This window comes from Phaethon aethereus, assembly GCF_964289735.1.
Source record: "Phaethon aethereus genome assembly, chromosome: 4".
In the NCBI taxonomy this organism is placed as follows: Eukaryota; Metazoa; Chordata; class Aves; order Phaethontiformes; family Phaethontidae; genus Phaethon; species Phaethon aethereus.
In genome coordinates this window covers 78,796,759-78,817,087 of record NC_138578.1, presented here as the reverse complement: position 1 = coordinate 78,817,087, position 20,329 = coordinate 78,796,759, and the positions used below count along the sequence as shown (strand labels likewise).

Genomic DNA, 20,329 nt, shown 5'->3' with positions numbered 1-20,329 from the left:
TCCTGATTTCTTGGAGAAAAGTGATAGTTGTTGGATGCCATGAAAAATTGAGTCTGTAACTTCAGAAATCAGAAATCATCTGGCTGAAAATCCAGAGAGGAAATGTTTGTTGGAAAGAAAAAAAAAAAAAGCACAAGATGATATAAGTGGAAAAAAAGGTTAAACTAGAAAGGTGTTTTCAGTTGTTCTATATGCCACAATAGAAGCAACAGTCTCATTGTTTTCTTTCTTTCCGAGTTCTTGCCCAGGCGGTATGAGAGGAAGATAATTATATGAAGATGGTAATAGGAAATGTAAACACGGGTCCCTCTTGCAATTATGATCCATCTCTCTCTCCGTGCCTTTACAGAGCATTGGGAGGCTGGCACTCACAAAACTGTCTGGCATTGTTTTACGTGTGCAGCGTACCTGGGCACTATCTGTATTAATAACAACCATTTTGTGCCTCCAGTCACCCGGTGTTCTCCCAAGAGGATATTCTCCCAATTATTGGAAGAGCTGTTTTTAAGTGTATGTTTTTTCCTCTCTTGTTTCCTTTTTCTTACTGTAGTACTGAAGCAGGGAGGTAGAAGGGGCATAATAGCATCAACTCTCCTGTGGTCCCGAAAGTAATTTTTGTTCCAGTTGAGGCCTGTGAGTACGTGCCCTTTATCTGCCATTACAGCCGTGGCAGAGCAGGGGAGAGGTGTAATGAGGGCAAAGAGCATTTCTGCTTCCAGTTTGTGCAGCAGAGTGACACTTAGCCTGTGTGCTTATCATAAGCAGCTGGCGCTGAAATCCACATTGTTTCAGGACTGTCTTGAAACCTGCCCTGAACTGAGGCCTTGCCATCTCCAAAGGGGAAGCGGAGGAGAACTTCTGTGAATGTGAATAAGGCTGTAGCTGATGTGCTGAAGTACATCAGTATCGGAGCCCACCGTAGCCTTTCGCTGGTACCTTGGTGTTTTGCCAACTGCTGTGAGCAGCGAGTTCGAGCAGCGCCGCGTCCTGGGGACACTGTGCGCTTCTGGAGCACAGCTCTGCTGCTGAAAGCGGACCTCAGACAAAGCCTGGGCCCAAGCAGCTCCGGTGCACAGGTTCAGCCTTATTTGCAAACCATTGTGCACACCTGTCTCGGATGAAGACTTGTCTTAATGACCTCAGTTGCTCTCTGATTCTTTTGATAAATGGCACAAACTGCTGTTTAATTAGCAGGAGAGCCACAGAGGGCACATCCATATGAGCAGATAATTATGACCACTGGCTAGCTGTGACTGAAGGACTGGCCCCCTCGTGTCTGTTAGCCTTGGGTTATATAAACCGTTGTGATCCAGTTCCTAGCAAATGCATCTGTTTCAAAATCTACAGCAGCTGGTGTAGCGTATTGGTAGTCCCAGCAGGAAAGAAAAAGCAGTTGGATGTATTTATTTTATGATATGCTCGTGTCAGTAACAGCAGCAGAAGCATCCAAGATTCTGCGGAGCGCAGAATCGCAGACAGCCCTTACCCAACGCGTTGGCAGTTTCAAATCCAGAGAACAGAGCGAAGACTGTGCCTGTAACAAGGTCGGCAGTTTCGCTGCTTGCCTGTTTTGCCTCGCTGGGCTGGGTTGTGCTAGTATTTGTAAAGTGTCTTGAGTTAACGGAGATGCTAAGCATTCTTGAAGTAGCGTTTTATTCTCTGACCTTTTGTGCCTGAAAGCTGGTCATCAGCTGTAAACAGAAATTGTCAAACGATTGATGTGAGCTTACTTAGTTCAGGAAGTTTGATGAGGGAGATGAGTGTTTTGTGCTGCTATTAAGAGAGAGTGGATTTAGGTAGTCTCTGAAGGGTTTTGCCAGTCTCAGCAATTACTATTTTGTTGTGCTGGCTTTCCCACTGCTGGTACCCAGTCCAAAATGTGAGTTCTCCTTTCCAAAGCATATTTAGATCTGTCTTTATGCTGCACTAGGTCTTGGAAAGAAAAAAGACAAAGGTGAACTGTACATTTTTTTTAATCTATTATTAATGTCTTTCTCTGGGAAATAAAAAGTGAGGGTAAGTATAACTGTAAGGTATTAGAGTTAGGTTAAGTTACTAGCACCTTTTTATTCCTAAGCTTTTGCACTCTTTCTGTGCGTCGGTGATTATTTCTAGTCCTCCTTGTCTCAGCTTGTGCATTGGGGTGCAAGGAGATGGAGTGACTTGCCGGAGCTCGCCCTGCAGCACCCAGCAGAGTAGCTCCAAGCTGTCGGTTAATTTTGGCCAGGTTACCCTGCGCCCTTTGCCGCAGAGAGGATGGCAGAGGACGGAGGTAAGCCAGGCCTTGCTGGTGGGGGATCTCCAGAAGAGCCCTAGCAGCTGAAGACAAGGGAGGCGCCATCTTCTGTGCTCGCAGCTGCTTCTCCTCTTTCTGTCCCCTGCGGGTCTCCCCTGGGCTGCAAGGGAAAGATACCAAGTGTAGTTTGAGTCACCCCTTGCGCGACGAGGTTTTAGAAATTCTGCTGTGCTTTCCTGCAGTCTGTGTGATGGAGTGAGAGCCGGTGGTGACGTAACCTGGTTTGTTATCTGCTTTTATGGCTCTTAACAGCAACGGCCTACCATAACCTCCCGCCTGTCCACTTTGCCTGCCAGCACATTACAGTCGGAGAAGGTGCTCAGGCAGTATAAGCACCGCAGCCAAATTCTGCAACCACCTTCGCCCCCCACCCTCGCGTGCCCGTTCCACAGGCGGCCGCGTGACGCGCCGCGGGGCCGCGCGAAGCGCAGCAGCGCCCGATGACCGTTGGGACTCCCCCGGGGGGGGCGAGGGGCGGGACGCTCAGGCACCACCCGCCCCGCCCTCACGGGCGGCGCATGGGCAGTGGCAGCGAGAGATGAGCGGAGCTGTGCGCATGCGTAGTAAAGGGGCGGAGTCGGGCAGGACCGGCACCGCATGCGCAGTGGGGATCGCTAGCCCCTGACAGCGGGCGGGGCCGAGAACCCGGAAGGACCGGGCGGTGCGAGGCGGCTGCTACCATGGGCCTCTTCGGGAAGACCCCCGAGAAGCCGCCCAAGGAGCTGGTGAGGCCCCGGCGGCATCTCCGCCTCAGGCGGAGGCCGGGAGGCGGCTGCCTAGGTGGATGGTGTTGCCATGGCGCCGGGCGGGGACAAGGCCTCGTCTGGCTGTACCCTGAGGGGGGGGGCGGCGAGCCCCGCGGCCGTGAGGAGGAAGGTTTGGAGAGGGCGGGGTGCCCCGCTGAGCTCTGTCCCGGGGTGTCGCTGCGGCGGCCGCGCCTCGGCAGCAGGTGGGGAGCCCTTGTGCTCCGTCCCCAAAGGGGCTGGAGGCACCCGCGCTCCGTTACTGCGTTTCTCCTGAAATGCAGCAGCTTCGTAACGCGCTCGGTCCGCTGTCAACGCGCTCCCGCACACCGGGGGCGTGCAGAGACCTGCGGAGGGCTTCTGAGGGCCACAGAAGTAGTAGCCAAGGGAGTTATGCGTGTGAGCAGCTCCTGGATTCAGAGCTTGCTTCTAGCTGTCTTCCACGGCTTCTAGCTCTCCGGCTTTTTTAGGGGCTTCTAGCTCCTGTTGCAAAGACAGTCTTAAAAATATGAATAGCTGAAACATTGGGACTTGAGTTTTGTTTTTTGAGTCTGTAAGCCTTGCTTCTACGTGCAGATTTCTAATGTCACAGTGAAATGAAATAATCAAGGTACAGATATATTTCACTGTTGGCTTTCATAAATCACTACTAATGTGCTAATTTAAAAAATCTGCTATTTAGTGGGGGGAAAGGTCACATACCTCACTAGAGGTACTCAAAAAGCAATAGAGAGAAGGTGACAGACACCAAAGTTGAAGGCTTGGAAAAGCTGAAGTGTCACAGATATTCTCTGCTGCTCTGTAGCAGCCGAGTGCTAGGGGAGCAGGTTATAGTCGTTGTTTGTCAGGTGATAGCATTAGATGAGGAATATACCTTTCATAGTGTACTTTCCCTTCCTTTTCTACCTGTGTTGGAGCACCACACAGGTTGGTTATAGTTTCCTCCGTTCACAAGTGGTGTTGGAAGATACCACAGAAAGAACTGGGATTTGGAGACTGCTGCTGTCAGTGGTGGGCTAAAGCAGCAGACAACTGTTTAACCCACACGACGTGGTTATACTGCACTGATAACTTATTGTTGTTTCACGTCCAATGACTGCTCTTTCCCCTTCCATAACCAACAAGCTTGTCGTGTTTTCCAGTAACACAGCATATCTGTGGGTCATCTCGGAGCTTTTTGCAGGAAAGCTTGCAAAAGTGCTAGAAAACAGGCGTGTCTGACCCGTAGGCAGAAGTGACTTAGGTCATCGTGCCGCCATAAGCACGCTCTTGTGTTGCAGGCTGGCATGATGACTTCACAGGCTGTAACCAAGATATTGAGAAACCCATTAATAGTAAGAAATTTCTTTCCTCCTTTATCTAACTGTGCAGCTTTAGGTGGAAGAAGATATTTCTGCTTACTAGATGATGGGGAAACAGGACAACTTAACCTCATGTTTGGCAGCTGCTGTACACAAGATACTGTCCCTGAGCAAGGGTAAAGAAAGCAATCTGAGCACCACAGGAGGGGGCTGATGGTGGGAAGAGGTTGAGATTTTCATGATGGCGGTGATTTGCCCTGGGTTCATTTGTATGCTCGCTCTCTGTTGATGGGAGCAAATTTATTTGTGAATGATACAAGGCAAACATCTCCACTTTGGTTTGAAGCTGGGGGTTTACTATACTTTTAATGTCATGTCTGGATTGTTTGAGCAAAAAAAGTGTGTTTCCTCCAGTGTAGTCCAAGTGGTTTGTTTCAGCTTAGTGTTTTGCTGCCTGATGCTCTGGTATGATGCATTTTTGTTTGTCAGAACAGGAAGTGGAACAGCTTCACCAGCTTGGGTTAATTCGCCTTCCTTAGCTGTCCAAAGTGCTTCTGTTCCCAACATTGCTACCTCTGTGCTGCCTTGTGCCGTGGTTTGTAGCTGTATCCCTGGTTTCCTGTGTGCAATCGGCACTACAGCTTCTTTACTGCTCAACAAATTGCCATGACTCACGTAACTGGAAGTATGCAGTTGTCTAGATGCGAGTCAACAGGATTTCTTCCTCCTCTGATATGCAAAACTGGTGATGAGCATTGGGAAGACCAGGGAATGCTGAAGCACCCAGCTGTGCCTTTATGAGGACAGTCGTGTGAGGCAGCTTATTCCTGGGCAGTACTAGGGATGAGCTATCAAAGAGTTTTCTGCTGTCTGAGTTGGCAGGGATTGATGACAACATATGGCCAGTTGTGGTTTAATGGTGTCTTTGTGCTGGGTTGTGCATCACAGAGACAGAATCTGTGAAACCTGTTGCAGTTCATTTGGCAGTTGCTGATTGTGCTTGTATGTGAAGGCTTAATGCGTGTTGGTTTGTTCTAGGGTACAAGTTGTGGAGTAAATCTCTGGAAGTTACTACATTTGAGACATGACAGTTGGCTAGAGTTCAGTCATGGCTTATCTTAGTGGCTTCCCCCTGCTTTTCTCTCTCCAATATAGGCATACTCAAAAGAGGGACCTTCTTAGTCTCATATCAGGGTGAGGAATGAATCTACATGGAATTTTCTGCTCTGTTCTGAAGAATAAGAGGGGAGGCTGCAGTTGGTCCTGCAAGGGTTTGGTGGTTGGGTTTTTTCCCCCGGTAATAAACCAGGATTCAGCTAAGGTAATAGAGCTTTTTGAAACCCCTTCAAAACTGCTGCGCACCCATAATGTGTATGCACAGAGCTCTACAGGGCTTTTGGGGGTTTTTTTGCAGCAGATTTTGTGCTTGGGCAGCTCAGATGGTGGTTGTTGTCTGCAGTCAAAACATGGTCTTGTTCATCCTTGAGACCAGTAAAAGTGTAAGAATCTGTCTTGCTCTGCTGGGTTCGTGCACTGAAGAGTGCTTTTTTTTACAGTTCTGTTATAAAGCTTATTCAGGTAGACAAAGCATTTTATTTTAATAAAATCATATAAAAGTCAAGGTGGTTTTCATATGAAACTATTAATACAGCTAACTAGACTTCCTGAGTGGCCTGTGCACTGGCATGTACAGTGTGTGAGTGGATCCATGAACTAGAGGTCATCTTAATAATTAGGGGCTTGGGTTATTTTAGAGACAGTGCAAAAGCTGTGCTGCTAATAATAAAAGTAGCATCAGAGCTCCACAAGCATTTGGCACTCTGCATGCTAGTATTATCTTCCGATTCTTGATTCTGGTGTTGTACAGCCCCTCTCTGCTTCCCTGTTTGCGACAAATGCTTCCAGTTCTCGGCTGGATGTCTGGCAGCTGCTGCCCATCTGATGTCTGTGCTTCCCCAGAGAGGTGGTCGGGACAAGTGGTGCTCCTCACCTCCTTCAGCACCCTGTGCTGGGGGAGCCAGGAGTGCTGGAACAGAGACATCTTGGCAAGTCCCAGCAGCGAACCTGTGGAGGAGGTGGCTATGTTTGAACCCCACCAAATATAGGCAAAATGAAGCTGGACGGCAGAGCTGCCGTGTAGAGGGGCCTGAGCAAGTGGAAGCAACCGGCCAGCAGGAGCCTCATGATGTTGAGCAATGCACCGTTGTGCACGTGGGGATGTGCAGCCTGGGGCTGGCTGGGCAGCAGCTCTGCAAGAAAGGACCTGGGCTTCCTGTGGATAATAAACACGAGTTAGCAATGCACCTTCGTGGCGATGAGGGCAAACTGGTCTGCATTAGCAAGCTGTAATCATCATGTTGAGGCAAATGGTTGCTCAATTACTCTGCTACATTTGGCATTAATGAGGCCACATCTGCAAAACAGTGTCCCATTCTGGGCAGAGGATATCAACAAACAGGTGAGAGTGGGGCAGAGGGCCACCAAAATGGTGGAGGACTGGAGCCCATGACACAGGAGGAGAAGCTGAGGGAACTTGGCTCGTTTTAGCTTGGAGAGGGGAAGATGAAGGGGCAAGGGTCTAAAGCATTTCGCTGCCTCTAGTGGGGCTGTAGAGAAGACAGAGCCAGGTACTTTTCAGGTGTGTGCAGTGACATGAAAGGGGCAAACAGCCACAGGTGGCCAGAGAAGAATTTTGAATTGGACATGAGGAAAGTTCTTCACCGCAGGAGTGATTAAGTGCTGGAACAGATGCTCAGAGCGTCTGTGAAGTCTCTGCCCTCGGACGCTGTCAAAGCTCAATGGACGAGACCCCAAGCAACTCTGAACTTGGTCCTGCTTTGAGTAGGAGGTTGGCTTGGGAGACCTCCTGGGATTCTTTCCAATTGAAATGGGTATTAGCACGCTTGGTGCTGTCATCCTGTGCCAAAGTTTCTACCTTATGCTGAAATCCCCTGTGGCAAGTTCCCTCTGCACAGCAATGTCTCAAGTTAGCCAGGCAGTGAGCATCTCTGACTCACAAATTGCATCTTCCTTAAGTCCTTGTCTGAATGTTAAGAGGAGCGCAATAACTGGTGGTATCTCTGTAATGTGGGGTTTTTTATTTGAATAATGAACTATTTAAACATCACTTATAACTTAAAGCTGGTGCATTTTAAAGTGCTTTTTTGGACATTGAATGATTAAGTTACATGAAAGTATGAAAGCGTAGTTTTGAAGTTGGAATTTCAAGTAACTCATTTTCTCTTTTTAAGGTCAATGAATGGTCCTTGAAGATAAGGAAAGAAATGAGAGTGGTTGATAGACAGATCAGAGGTTTGTACTTATGTCACATTTTTTGTTTTTCCTTTCCCTGTCTGCCTTCAAGTTTTGTTTTTTTCTTTAACTGGGGGAAGGCTGTGAAATCTAATAACCCGGGGTACTCTATCGCATCTGGAATAAAAGAAGATGAATGTGATCCTGGGGTCAGACGTGTTATATGGTACAAAATGATATCGCTGTGAAGTTCTCCAAGTAAAATTTTCAAAGGAACCTGAATATTGTCTGCTTCCAGTAAGACATAATGCTCTTAAATCCCATATAATAAGATGAATTAGATTTATTATCCAGAGCTTCACCCACATTGATTTAATGAGTAGTGTCAGCGTGGCGTGTAATTTCACATGTAGAAAGTTCTGCGGGTAGGTACCAGTGTGAAGTGCACATGCTAAACAAAAGCAGCTTGCTATCAGCTTGGGAAAATTATAAACAGGAGGGAGGGTGGGAAGGCTTTTCTCAGTGGGTGTCTTGCTATTAAATTATGGGCATTACACTTTTGAAGAGATCTTGAAAAGCAGAAGAATTTTATTATTACACTGCTGCTAGTTCAGCTTCTTGTTCTTTCTTCTGCCTGCTTTCCCAGAATCTGAAAACAGGTTTGGGGCACATTCTGGTTTCCCCTTTTTGTCTTCTACCCTGCCCTCAGGATTGGTCCATGGGATATGCTGGTAAAGGATATTTTGTGTCAGCAACTGGTTATTAGGCACATGCCTGTTTTGAGTGGCTCAAGGAGTACATCCTCCCTTTCCTCCCTAGCCCCACACTTCTGGAGTAAGCTGGCAGGGTTCATATATTCTACTTGTAGATTTGTACGAGTTGGTTGGAGAGAGATGCTCGTACAGTACAAAGTCTGTCTTTGTCCTCTTCCGGGAAGACTGATGTACAGTGATGTTCATTATGCTTGTGAATTGTTTTGCATTCTCCAAGGCACTTTGTGTAGCTGTGTTGGGCACAGAGCAACTGAAACATGGCTGATCTTGTTAGCAAAGTATGTTTTAGAAGTTGCGTCTTCCATGGAAGCAAACCACCTGTGTGTTCACTATTGATGGTTTCGTGAAATTTTGGTTTTTATCTCAACCTTATGCATGCCATAATACTCCTAGTGGCCTACATAGGTATTGGCTTATGTGGTGGTCTGATATTTTGATGTGGATGTAAATCTAATTATTGTAACAGCTCTAAATGTGTTTGTGTATGTATTTCAGAGTGTTACATTCAAAGAAATGCAGTTCGGTATGCAAGAGCTTAGACTAACCATGAACCATCTGCTATTCTGATAATTCCCATTAAAATAAAGTACAGAATATCTTTGTAATGTCCATATTGTGCTAAGATTTCACATCTTGCCAAGTGTCAGCTGTGGAAGTATGTGGTTCTGCTGGACACTTACCAGGCTTGCAGGCTGCTGCTGAAAGATGACAACCACATGCCACTAAAGGTTTTGGGTTTTTTTTTTCAAAAATTGCCAAATGTAGTCGAATTCTGCAATGCTTTTATCATTTCAGTTGAGAATTGCACAGGAAATCGCTGCAATCTTTCAGTAAGGATGCTGAGCGGGGACCTGTCTTAGTTTCCCTGGGGAAGACTCTGCTTGATGTGTTTTGATATGGCAACACTCAGATCCACTAGGGATGAACTGAGTGGGCTTGGATCACGCAAACGCTTGGCTCGCCCAGTCAGCGCAGTTATTAATATAGCAACATGCTGTTTCAAACCATCTGTTGTTGGACTCTTGCTGTTGTTGTGATTTCTGTTTGGTATAGGTTGCTTTTGAGGGCTGGGAAGGTTCAAAGAAATGAAAAGTATCCTTGTGACTTCAGAATAGAATTTTTCGAGTTAATATAGTTGGAGTAATAACAGTAACTTTGTGCTTTACTGAGGTTGCAAGTCCCTCTTGCAGGTGCTGCGGACTGCTTTGTGCATCTGTTGTGCTTGGTAGTGCTGCAGGGGAACTGGTGTAGTGACTTGGCTCACTAGAGGTGCATAGCTGCCATTGACCTTCAAAGATGGAGTTGACTGTTCTTGCATATTTGTGCCACTAATGTCATATTCAGCAGTTTGTCATGCAAGTGAAAGCATTCATTTGAGTACGGTGCCACACTACACTAGTTTAGACATGGTAACACAATACTTGAGGTTGTTTTTAGCCTGACAGTGTGAATGTTGTAATTTCTCAGTACTGCTGGAGTACTCCTGGTGCTGCTTTCTGTTTTCTGCTGTACCACTTCAGCTGTTTCTTACCTGTTCTGATATGCTGGGACTTGGCTTACTCCCAGGCTCTCGTCCTGCTGTAGAGCTTCTACTTTTCCAGCAGATGTCGGGATGGTTGCACAGCGAGCTGTAGGCAAGCCAGGATACTCCTGGAGTGCATGGAGGATAACTTCCTATGCCAGGTAATAGAGAGCCCTACCAGAGGGGATGCAATACTGGACCTGTTGGTCACCAACACATGGGAGCTAATTGGTTAAGTCAAGATTGGAGGCAGCTGGGGCTGCGGTGATCATGCACTGGTGTAGTTCACAGTCCTGAGGGACATGGGGCAGGTGAAGAGTAAAGTCAGGACCCTGAATTTTAGGAAAGCAAACTTCCAGCTCTTCAGGGAGTTAGTCAATAGGACCCTCTGGGAAAGTGCCCTTAGGGACAAGGGAACAGAACAGAGCTGGCAGATCTTTAAGGACGCTTTCTGTAGAGCACAAGCGCTCTCGATCCCCAGGTATAAGGAATCAGGAAAGGAAGGCAAGAGGCCGGCATGCCTGAGTGGAGACCTGATGGTCAGACTAAAGCACAAGAAGGACATGCACAGGCAGTGGAAGCTGGGACAGGTATCCTGGGAAGAGTACAGGGACGCTGCCCAGTTGTGTAGGGATGGGGTCAGGAAGGCCAAGGTGTGCCTGAAACTGAGCTTGGCAAGGGATGCAAAGAATAATGAGAAGGGCTTCTACAGGTATGTCAGCAAGAAAAGGAAGGTCAAAGAAAGCATACGCCCCATGATGAGCAAGACTGGCAAACTAGTAACAACAGATGAGGAGATGGCTGAGGTACTCAATGACTTCTTTGCCTCAGTCTTCACTGGCAGTTTCTCTTCCCACACCTCTCAAGGGGATGGACTGCAAGATGAGGATTGGAGGAGCAAAGTCCCTCCCACTGTAAGAGAAGATTAGGTTTGAGAGCACCTGAGGAACCTGAATCATAGACACAAGTCTATGGGACCTGATGAGATGCATCCCAGAGTCCTGAGGGAATTGGCTGATGTAGTTCCAAGCCACTCTCCATGATATTTGAAAAGTCCTGGCAGTCACTTGAAGTCCCTGGAGGCTGAAAAAAGGGAAACATGGCACCCATTTCGAAAAAGGGTAGCAAGGAGGACCCTGGGAACTACCGACCTGTCAGCCTCACCTCTGTGCCTGAGAAGATCATAGAGCAGATCGTCCTAGAAGCCATGCTAAGGCACATGGAGGACAGGGAGGTGATTTGAGACAGCCAGCATGGCTTCACCACATCAGTGGACAGGGGAAGAGCTACCGGTGTCGTTGATCTGGACTTCTGTAAGGCCTTTGACACAGTCCACCACGACATCCTTCTCTCTAAATTGGAGAGAGATGGATTTGATGGGTGGACTGCTGGGTGGATGAGGAATTAGTTGGATGGTCACATCCAGAGGGTAGTGGTCAATGGCTCAATGTCCAGATGGAGATCGGTGATGAGTGGTATCCCTCAGGGGTCCGTATTGGGACCAGTACTCTTTAGTATCTTCATCAATGACATAGACAGTGGGATCAAGGGGACCCTCAGGAATTCTGCAGACAACACCAAGCTGAGTGGTGCGGTTGACATGCCTGAGGGATGGGATGCCATCCAGAGGGACCTGGACAAGCTCAAGGAATTGGTCTGTGTGAACCTCATGAGGTTCAACAAGGCCAAGTGCAGGGTCCTGCACCTGGGTCAGGGCAACCCCTGGTATCAGCACAGGCTGGGGGATGAAGGGACTGAGAGCAGCCCTGCTGGGAAGGACTTGGAGGGACTGGGGGATGAAAAGCTGGACAGCAGCCGTCCATGTGCGCTCACAGTCCAGAAGGCCAACTGTGTCCTGGGCTGCACCCAAACCCGCGTGGCCAGCAGGGCGAGGGAGGGGATTCTGCCCCTCTGCACTGCTCTGAGGAGACCCCCGTGCAGTGCTGCGTCCAGCTCTGGAGCCCTCGGCACAGGAGAGACATGGACCTGTTGGAGAGGGTCCAGAGGAGGCCACCAAAATGCTCCGAGGGCTGGAACAGCTCTGCTGGGAGGACAGGCGGGGAGAGCTGGGGTTGTTCAGCCTGGAGAAGAGAAGGCTCTGGGGAGCATCACAGATTTTTGCCAGTCCTTTAGGATAAAGATGCCACTGAATGATGTTGAGAGAATGACTCATCTTGAGTACAGGGTTCATTAACTCCCACGTGAGAAGCTGAATCGAAGTCTCCAAGTTGGCCTGTGCCAAAAAGTGTGTGTTGATGCCTTTGTTTTTATAAAAGGGCAACTTCTGATTCTTGCCTATGTCGAACTTCTCTCTGGTATAAATCTGGAATAAACCAAATTTGAACAAAGCCTTTGCTAGAAACAGTTGTTCTTGTGGTCATTTCCTTCAACTCTTTACAGGAAGGTGAGCTTAACCTTTACTCTATAAATTCTTTATTTACTTTAGGATAATTTTTTTCAGACTCTTGGATCCACATTTCATCACAAACTAATTTATTGCTGAGTCTGCAAAAGAAAGGGGGTTGCTACAGCCCCTCCTTGTTTCTGTGTTTCTTACTGTGAGCTTTTTAAGGTACCTGGCTTCTGCTGTACAAAGCCAGCATTACCTGACAAGGCAGATGTGTGAACACTCATCCCAGATTTGCCAGAGAAACCTGTGTTATTTAAGGAAGCCTATTTAACATATAGTATTTAAAATCTAGCTATTTGGTGCTCATTCTGTACAGGCCTAGTTCAGTACTCTGGTTCCAGCATGCTCCTATAAAAAGCTGTTGAATGAAGCTGAATACCAGGAGAGTTTGAACAGGCTGTTTTAAGTTGTATCGAATTATTTACTAGCGTACTAGTTTTCACTGATGAAATTATCCATAGTGTTGCACCAGTCAGCTTCTAATTTGAATGTGCCGATTTATACAAACACCTAATGCATGTGTTTTAAAGTATGAGCAATATAAACTCAGGACCGTAACTCCTTAAGTACAAGCATAGACTTGGCTGGGTATCCAGTTGAGGCTCAGTGAGTTGTGCCTGATGGGGGGAATAATGAAGTCTATCTGCAAAGATGAAGGTTTTCTTTGGCAGTAATTAACAAATCTGTGGTTCTAAGTAACTCTTGAATTTGTGGATGCACCTGTACAAATTCACTATGTGTTATGTTGTTGTTTTTCTTTAAAGGCAGTGTATATCTAAAACTTTCTAGCCTCTGTGAGATCAGCCTTCTACAATCTTTCTGAATGTATTTTTTTTCAGAAAAGCATATTTCAGGGATTTAGAAACAATGAGGACAGTCTTGCCTACAATGGCCCTCAAATTCACTTGGAGGTGGGGATATGGGTTAAGCTTTGAATGTAGTCTGACAGGTAAGTATTTTTGCTAGTAAAAAGCCTGTCTGTCTTCTGAGACTACTAGTTTTAAACTCCTTGTGACAACTTTGGTCCTTCCTGGTGAAGTGGGTCTATTTGGTGATGAACACAGAAGAGGTAATCTTCTAAGCAACAAATCAGTACAGTAGTCTTAACCTGTGTGTGTATATATTATATATGTGTGTATTTATATATCAGGCCAGTCTAATAGTCAGGAAGTTATTCTGAAGTTGTAAGTCAAGTAGTCATCTCAGAGTGCTTTGTTCCTAGTTTTTTTGCTTGTTAATAATTCATCTTAGTCAGCTCAGCTTCATGCAGTGATATTCCTGGACAGTGCTTTACAGTACTCTTAACTACAAAGGAAATTACAGCGCTGGATGTTTAGTAATGAGAATTTTCCTGTTAATATTTAGTTGAGTTAATCAGCTAACATGTAAATCAGCCTAGCACAAGGTCTTTGGGTAACAAAGGATATCTGAGACCAAGCAGAAACGGTTCTTTGCATTGAAAATACACCCCAACAAATGACTGGTTTCCCTTCCAAATCCTTAGCAGCGTGTCACTGTTTGCTGTGTTTTTTCTGTGTTCCAGATATCCAGAGAGAAGAGGAGAAGGTGAAGAGATCAATAAAGGATGCTGCCAAAAAGGGTCAGAAAGATGTGTGTGTGATCTTGGCGAAGGAACTGATCCGTTCTCGGAAGGCCGTAAGCAAACTCTATGCATCCAAAGCCCACATGAACTCTGTTCTCATGGGGATGAAGAACCAGCTTGGTAAGAACAACTTCTGAGCGCTTCTAGCTTCAGAGATGAAGTCTGGGTTTCCATTTCCAGAACCAAGGTCAAATGCTGGCAGAGCTTGAATTTGGAAGCAGTCCTACTCTTGTGAAAGGCAGGTGATTCCACTGGGCTTCAGGATCCAGGGAAATTCCTCCCGTAGTGAGCTCAGCAGTGTGAGGCTGCTGCAGTTCCACCTGCCCACATCCAGCCAGGATGAGCACCGGTTCCCACGCGGCACACGCACCCAGACATACTCACAGCAGTGCCTTTACCAGCACCCAGGTAAACACATGCTGCTTTCACACAAAGATGAACAGCACTGTCAGCTCAGTCCTGGTCGTCTTCTTCAGCTGATTAGGACTGAGTTCCTCTAATAGAATACAGATATATATACACACATGCACAATGTATGGGTTGTTCCAGTGGCTGCTCTCAGACACTCAGTGTAAGGTGGCCAGCTGTCCAGTAACTGGTCCCAGATCTCCTCCTCTGCCTGAGGTACTGCTACCTGGGCTTCTAGGCCCCTGAGGTTTGTGGTCTTCCCTGGTCCACTTTGATCCCTCCCTTTCTCTACCTTCAGTCCTTCCCCTAAACATCCAGTAAAATGTTTCTCAAGTTCAATCACATTCCTGCAATTCCCTTAAAAGATTCCATACTAAGTTTTTTGTTCAAAAAATGCTCTTTATCCCCTTTATCCCATACTAAGTCCTATATCCCCGTCGGCAGGAAACCCCCTCAGTCTGCAGGATGTTCTGGACACCATTTTCTCCGCTGCCCTGTCTGGATGGGTTTCCCTGCCTGGGCTCTGGAGTAGCCAGGGAGCTCCCAGTTAGCTTCTGGGGGGTTCCTACCCCTCATTGTTCCCTAGATCCTTGCTGGCTCTCTGTGTTTTCTCTGATGAGCTGCTCAACAGATAATCTAACGCCTCTCCTCAGAGCCTGAGGGTTGCAGTGACATGAGAATCGTGTGCTCTGAAACAGAACTCTCCTCCAGTAATTTGGGGCACGTTTTTAGTGTGCATTCCTAAATCTGAATGTGTGCCTAATATCCCTCTATCCTTGTGAAGCCAGTTGTTGTTACTGGTTTTGACAGGATCTGTAATGTCAGGTGTATTTCCTTCAGTAGAATTCCCTTCATTTTCTAAATTATTGTTTCACTAGCAAGAGCTTTAGGATGTTTAAGTAAGTCCTAAATGGAGATGGGGTGGCAGTGTTTGATTTCCTTGACGTGGGTGAATCACTTCGCCCTGTAGCTTAATACCCAGCTCTCTGTAAACCCTGCTCGGTCCTTTGTGCTCCCCCAGTACCAGCATATTTCCCTCATTCCTTATCCACATCCAAAATCTGTTGCAATAGACTTCTGCAGTATTTTCCTTACCTCAGAGCGTTTTACCTTGTAACAAGAGCAGAGGTGAAAGCATTAAAGAGAGTTGGAAGTTAATATGCTACTGAAATGTCCAAGTATTGCCCCCACCCCAGCATTATCCAAGCTAGGTGTGAGTAGATTTTAACACTAGATGAGTGATAAATCAGGAGTCGCAATGTGAACCTTAAGTGTAATCTTACAGTAGGTTGAATGTGGCTCCCCATGTACCTCGTTCAGGAATGGGAAGCAGGGGCCATCCTTGCAGCTTGAGGTGTCCCTTAAAAGGAAAAACTCAAAGCAGCCTCCTCCTCCTTTCTGCTACCAGCATCTTCATCTTGCTGGGAATGTTCTGATACACTTACCTGAGCAATAGGAAGGAATCTGGGGTTTGTATTAACTTGTTTCATCTTGGGAAATGACCGCCAAAGGCAAGATTTCTGTCAGGTTGTTAACGTGACAAGTCTAAGGCTTCTTAAAGAGATTAAATATTAAAGTGAAAAATAATATATGTTGCACCTTCATTTTGCTTCATTAAGGAGTGACCGTTTTATATACAAGCAGGTAAGTTCTCCATGGTGAGGAAGCTGCAAAGTTAGATGGCAGAATGCAAGAACCTCAAAGTACCCTTAGCTATTGCATTTTGATCTTGGAATATCAAAATACATGAGAACAGCTTGTAAGCTATATTATGAGAATAGCCTTTGGGAAGAGTATTGTTAAATTCAGTTTAAACTATACTTATTTCCAGCTTATCTGCTTCAGTATTAATTCTTTAGCTTACTTTTTGCTGTGAAACTATTGCACTAGAACTTCTGCCAGAGTTAGTTTCCACTACCCAGTGTTGGGCAGAAGGTGACTGGCTTGGTCAGCGACCAGACGTGGGACTGTAGCTCTGCTGGTGAATCCCTCAGCAAGGCGTCTGGCTGCTGAGGGACACAGGCAGGAGTTCCTCAGGGATCTCTCTTTGAACTGGGTGCAAGTGGATTGAAGTCTCTCTGCAGGCAATCTGGATTGCTCCAGCTAACCCTACAGGACTGGCATCTTTGCTATAAATGTAATTTTTTCCGATGTGGGTAGAATTTGAGCTTTTCCAGGAAGGCAGACAAGAATGAAGAAGCAGGATGTCCGTTTCTTTTTTTTTTTTTTTTTTTTTTTAATTAAATTGCCTAGATTTAAACAAATTTCTATGCATGTAGGGAGGATGTAATTTCTCTGCTTCTGGTGGTGCATGGATCGTTCAAGCTTTTCTATGCCTCTCCTTCACAGCTGTCCTGAGAGTAGCAGGTTCATTGCAGAAGAGCACAGAAGTCATGAAAGCTATGCAAAATCTAGTAAAAATCCCTGAAATCCAAGCAACAATGAGGGAGTTGTCCAAAGAGATGATGAAGGTAAGATCTACAACATAAATAAGTCTTGGGTGAACAAGAGGTAGTTGTTAGTGTGCCGTGCGACTGCTTAGGTGGCCCCTGTGTCAGAGGGCTTGTGTGAGCTCTAACAGACAGAAATTAAAGTAGCACATTAATAGTGGGGGACTTTCTAGCAAATTACTGTCTGTGGGGAAAGCCCTGACTCGGTGATACCTGCAACAGGTTTGGTGTAAAGTGTGAGGCCAAAAAAAGCTGCTCGCATTGACGATGGAGGGAGGAAGACCAGTCCCCGTCAGAGCGGTTGCGGCTTGCTCTCCTGAGTGCAAGGGGCTGGGGGAGAGCGAGGCTCGAAGCAGCGTTCTCACCTGCGCCCGGTGACTGCCCAGACCCCCGAGCTTCTATCTGTTCTGGGGAGTCTGAATTTCCTGCTTCCAGGGATGAAAAAGTTCCTTATGAAAGACCCACTACAGCCTGGTGTGGAGTGGGAAGCTGAAAATCTCATCTTGGGCAAGGTGGCTATTCTGATACTGGGTTTAAAACATCTAGCATAGCGTCCCTGATGGAAGTGCTCTGATTTTAAAGTATATTACTTCTCTGCTGTGGCTGTTTTGTTTTCAACTACCAAAATTATTCTGCTTTTCCCCCTCCGCTACTTAGTCCAAATCAACTTATTTCTTAACAATTTTACCATTATGTACAGAACAATTTGGCCATATCTAGGCTGCAGGCCCTGCAGGGGCATGTTTTCTAAGACAGATAGAAAAAGGGAAGCTGTGTCACACACTAATTTTACAGCATATTATACAATTTATGCTTCATGACTGAAGTTTGCAGTTGTATTTCGCATGCTTGGACTACGCTGCGTTGTTGGTGTTTAGACAACAAGAAGGAATAATAGCTTGAGGGTTTCCAAGTGAGAACACGTGTGTTTGATTAATCCTCAGTTTTCTCGTTGCTTTTCCTGTGCACCAGTTGTACAGATATGTGCTTGAACTGCAGGCAGGGGTGTTGGCCAACTCTCATGCAACAGGACAGCCTTGATCCGGAAAGCTTGAGCCTCAAGCAAGCAGTAATGCTTAGATAGGTGTAACCTGATCTCAACAGCAGCAAGTGTGTCCTCTTACTCTGCTATTTCCGAGGGTATCACATGCGGCCTTTTTCTTTCTGCTAGGCTGGTATTATAGAGGAAATGCTGGAGGACACCTTTGAAGGCCTGGAGGATCAGGAGGAAATGGAAGAGGAAGCGGAGATGGAAATTGATAAAATCCTTTTTGAAATTACAGCCGGTGAGTTTGTGTGTGTTTGCTGAGAGCGGAGCCTCGCCCCCGCTCTGTTCAGTAAGATGCAGCGATTTAAACCTTCGTCTGTCCTGATGTGACAAGGAGTGCTCTGACACGCTGGTTTCTCAGGGAATACTGGCTGAGAAGGCTGGTGCGGTTCAGTAAAGCGTAAGTAATGTGCATCAGCTGATGTCGCTGCAGAGCTCTAATGGAGGCTTTAACAGATCAGTGCTTGTCTGTGCAGGGGATCCTCTTAACTGGGTGAAATGTATGCGATGGACTAGATACACTATTATTAATGAAGCCAGGAAATAAACTCGGCTTCATTGCCGTGAGTCTTAGGCAATGCTGTGATTGCTGGCTGTAAGTCTCTTGAGTTGTTGGGGGAGAAAACCCACCCATTATGAAATGCTGTCCCAGTGCACGCTAATGAGCCCGTCTTGTTTGCAGGGGCCTTGGGTAAAGCACCGAGTAAAGTCACAGATGCGCTTCCAGAGCCAGAACCCATGGGAGCGGCCGCTGCCGTGGACGAGGAGGAAGACATTGAAGCGATGCAGTCGCGATTAGCTACCCTCCGCAGCTAAGGAGGAGACGAATGTGTACAGTTTGCCTTTTCTTTTTTTTTTTTTTGCTATGGGATATTCTGTCCTACATTCAAAATGCAAAACTTAATACGTTAGAATACCTTATGTAATATATATATTATTATTTTTCTTCCTGGGGGAGTGTATTCTCCAAGAAACTACTGTAATATACTTCTTGTTGGGGAGTGCAGTCTGTTAGGATTATCTTACTGTTCTCTATTCAGCCCATCTCCCCTCTGAGAGGCTGTGGTGAAATGGCAATGGTGGTGTAATGTTAATGTATTTTCAGATATAAAGTCCTGAAATACATTCTTAGCTTCAAGTACCATCTTTCCCTAAAAGGCACTTTGGCTTAATCTGCTGCCAAAAACCTTTCAGTTGTGTAAGAAAGATCTTTGTTTTCCTGAATCACTACAAATTTTATTAAAGCTGCTTTTAACAGTTGCTCCTGTGCATCAGTTTAGGTTGCATCACTTCCACCTCTTTTCACAAACAAAATCCACCTTTAACAGCTCCCTCTTGCTTTTATAACACTTTTTTTTTTTTCCTTTAACATGTTTATGGCCTTCACAGCACAGTTAAAGAAATGCTTTCAGTCAGAGCAGCTGTTAAAGAGCTGCTCTCCTCCAGCTCTGTCCAGGCAGGAGTTGCTCTTCAGGTGTGGTAATGCAGCACCCAGCCTTGTGCTGCCAGGAGAGGGAGCTCCCTCCTCAGCTCTGAGAAGAGGAAGCACCCAGAGAGGATTTCCAGAGCGGCACAAGCCCTACCCTCTTACCTTAGCCACCTCCAGAAGCTTTTTATTTTTTTCTGCTCTTGCCAAGACGCATGTGAGTCAGTCAGTGAGTCAGTCATACTCCCTAAAATGGCAGCCCTGCCGGCTCAGTGTGTCATGGGAGCTGAACAAGAGCAGCCTTGGCAGCCTGGCTGGTTTATTGCTTCCCTCTTTGTGAGCCCCATCTCTTTTTCCAGCAGCAGCTGCAGGGAGAGGGGCACTGCCGTGGGGGGAGGTAGGCAGAAGGAAGGGAAGGCCACACCTTTGGCAGTGCTGCTTTTCTGTCCCTTCCAGCTGACAGGAGGCAAGGGCAATGCCTTCTCTACGCTGCTGAGGGAGCTCAGATGGGAAGAGAGACTGCTCAGAGAGCCAAGCTCAATAGGAGCAGGTGAAAGTGAGGAGGCAGGCCCTGCAGCAATGGTGGGAGCACAGTTGCAGCAGCCCCTGAGGCAGTGGCCAGGCCTCTCTGCCCTGGGCTGGGCCAAGGGAGGTGACATGCAGCACTCTTGCAGCTCGTCAGGTCTGGGACCAGAACTGACCCTAAAACTCATCCCATGTGATCACCTTTTCCCATTTTTCAAGATTTATAAATCTTAAAGCTGGTACCTACCAGACTTCTGAGAACAGCTGTGGCCCATCACAGCTGCTGAGCAGTGGCACTGCTCATCTGCAAACCTGCTTTTACAGGCAAGCCATCACAAGCCAGAGCCCTTCATCTGATGTTTTGTTATTGCACTGACAGGGATGCTCACTTCAGATCTCCTAATGTTTTCTTACTCAGTCCAGGTACTATCACTTCACTCTCCCACAACCACAAGTTGCAAAAAGCCAGCTGCTGCTTAAATGGCACATTTTTAGGGTCAAGGGAGTCCAAAATGCAAGAAAAAACTTCAGGCAAAACTCATGTTGTGACTCTCAAAAGGCAGTTTGCAAAG

At 46.6% G+C, this 20,329-nt stretch overlaps 1 protein-coding gene across 2 annotated transcripts; it reads left to right on the top strand.

The window, feature by feature from the left end:
* Positions 1-2,976: 2,976 nt before the first annotated feature.
* Positions 2,977-19,881, top strand: CHMP3 (charged multivesicular body protein 3; the record flags this gene model as incomplete). 2 transcript variants are annotated; one of them, XM_081999089.1, is made up of 6 exons in its annotated part: positions 2,977-3,021; positions 7,592-7,652; positions 13,841-13,953; positions 16,711-16,779; positions 17,930-18,044; positions 18,489-19,881. In XM_081999089.1, the coding sequence occupies 6 exons, from the start codon at positions 2,977-2,979 to the stop codon at positions 18,620-18,622; spliced, it is 537 nt and encodes a 178-aa protein (XP_081855215.1). In that variant the 3' UTR covers positions 18,623-19,881. The 2 variants fall into 2 exon arrangements, with proteins under 2 accessions (XP_081855215.1, XP_081855214.1); XM_081999088.1 differs by having other exon boundaries at positions 13,841-14,020; positions 16,658-16,779.
* Positions 19,882-20,329: the final 448 nt, after the last annotated feature.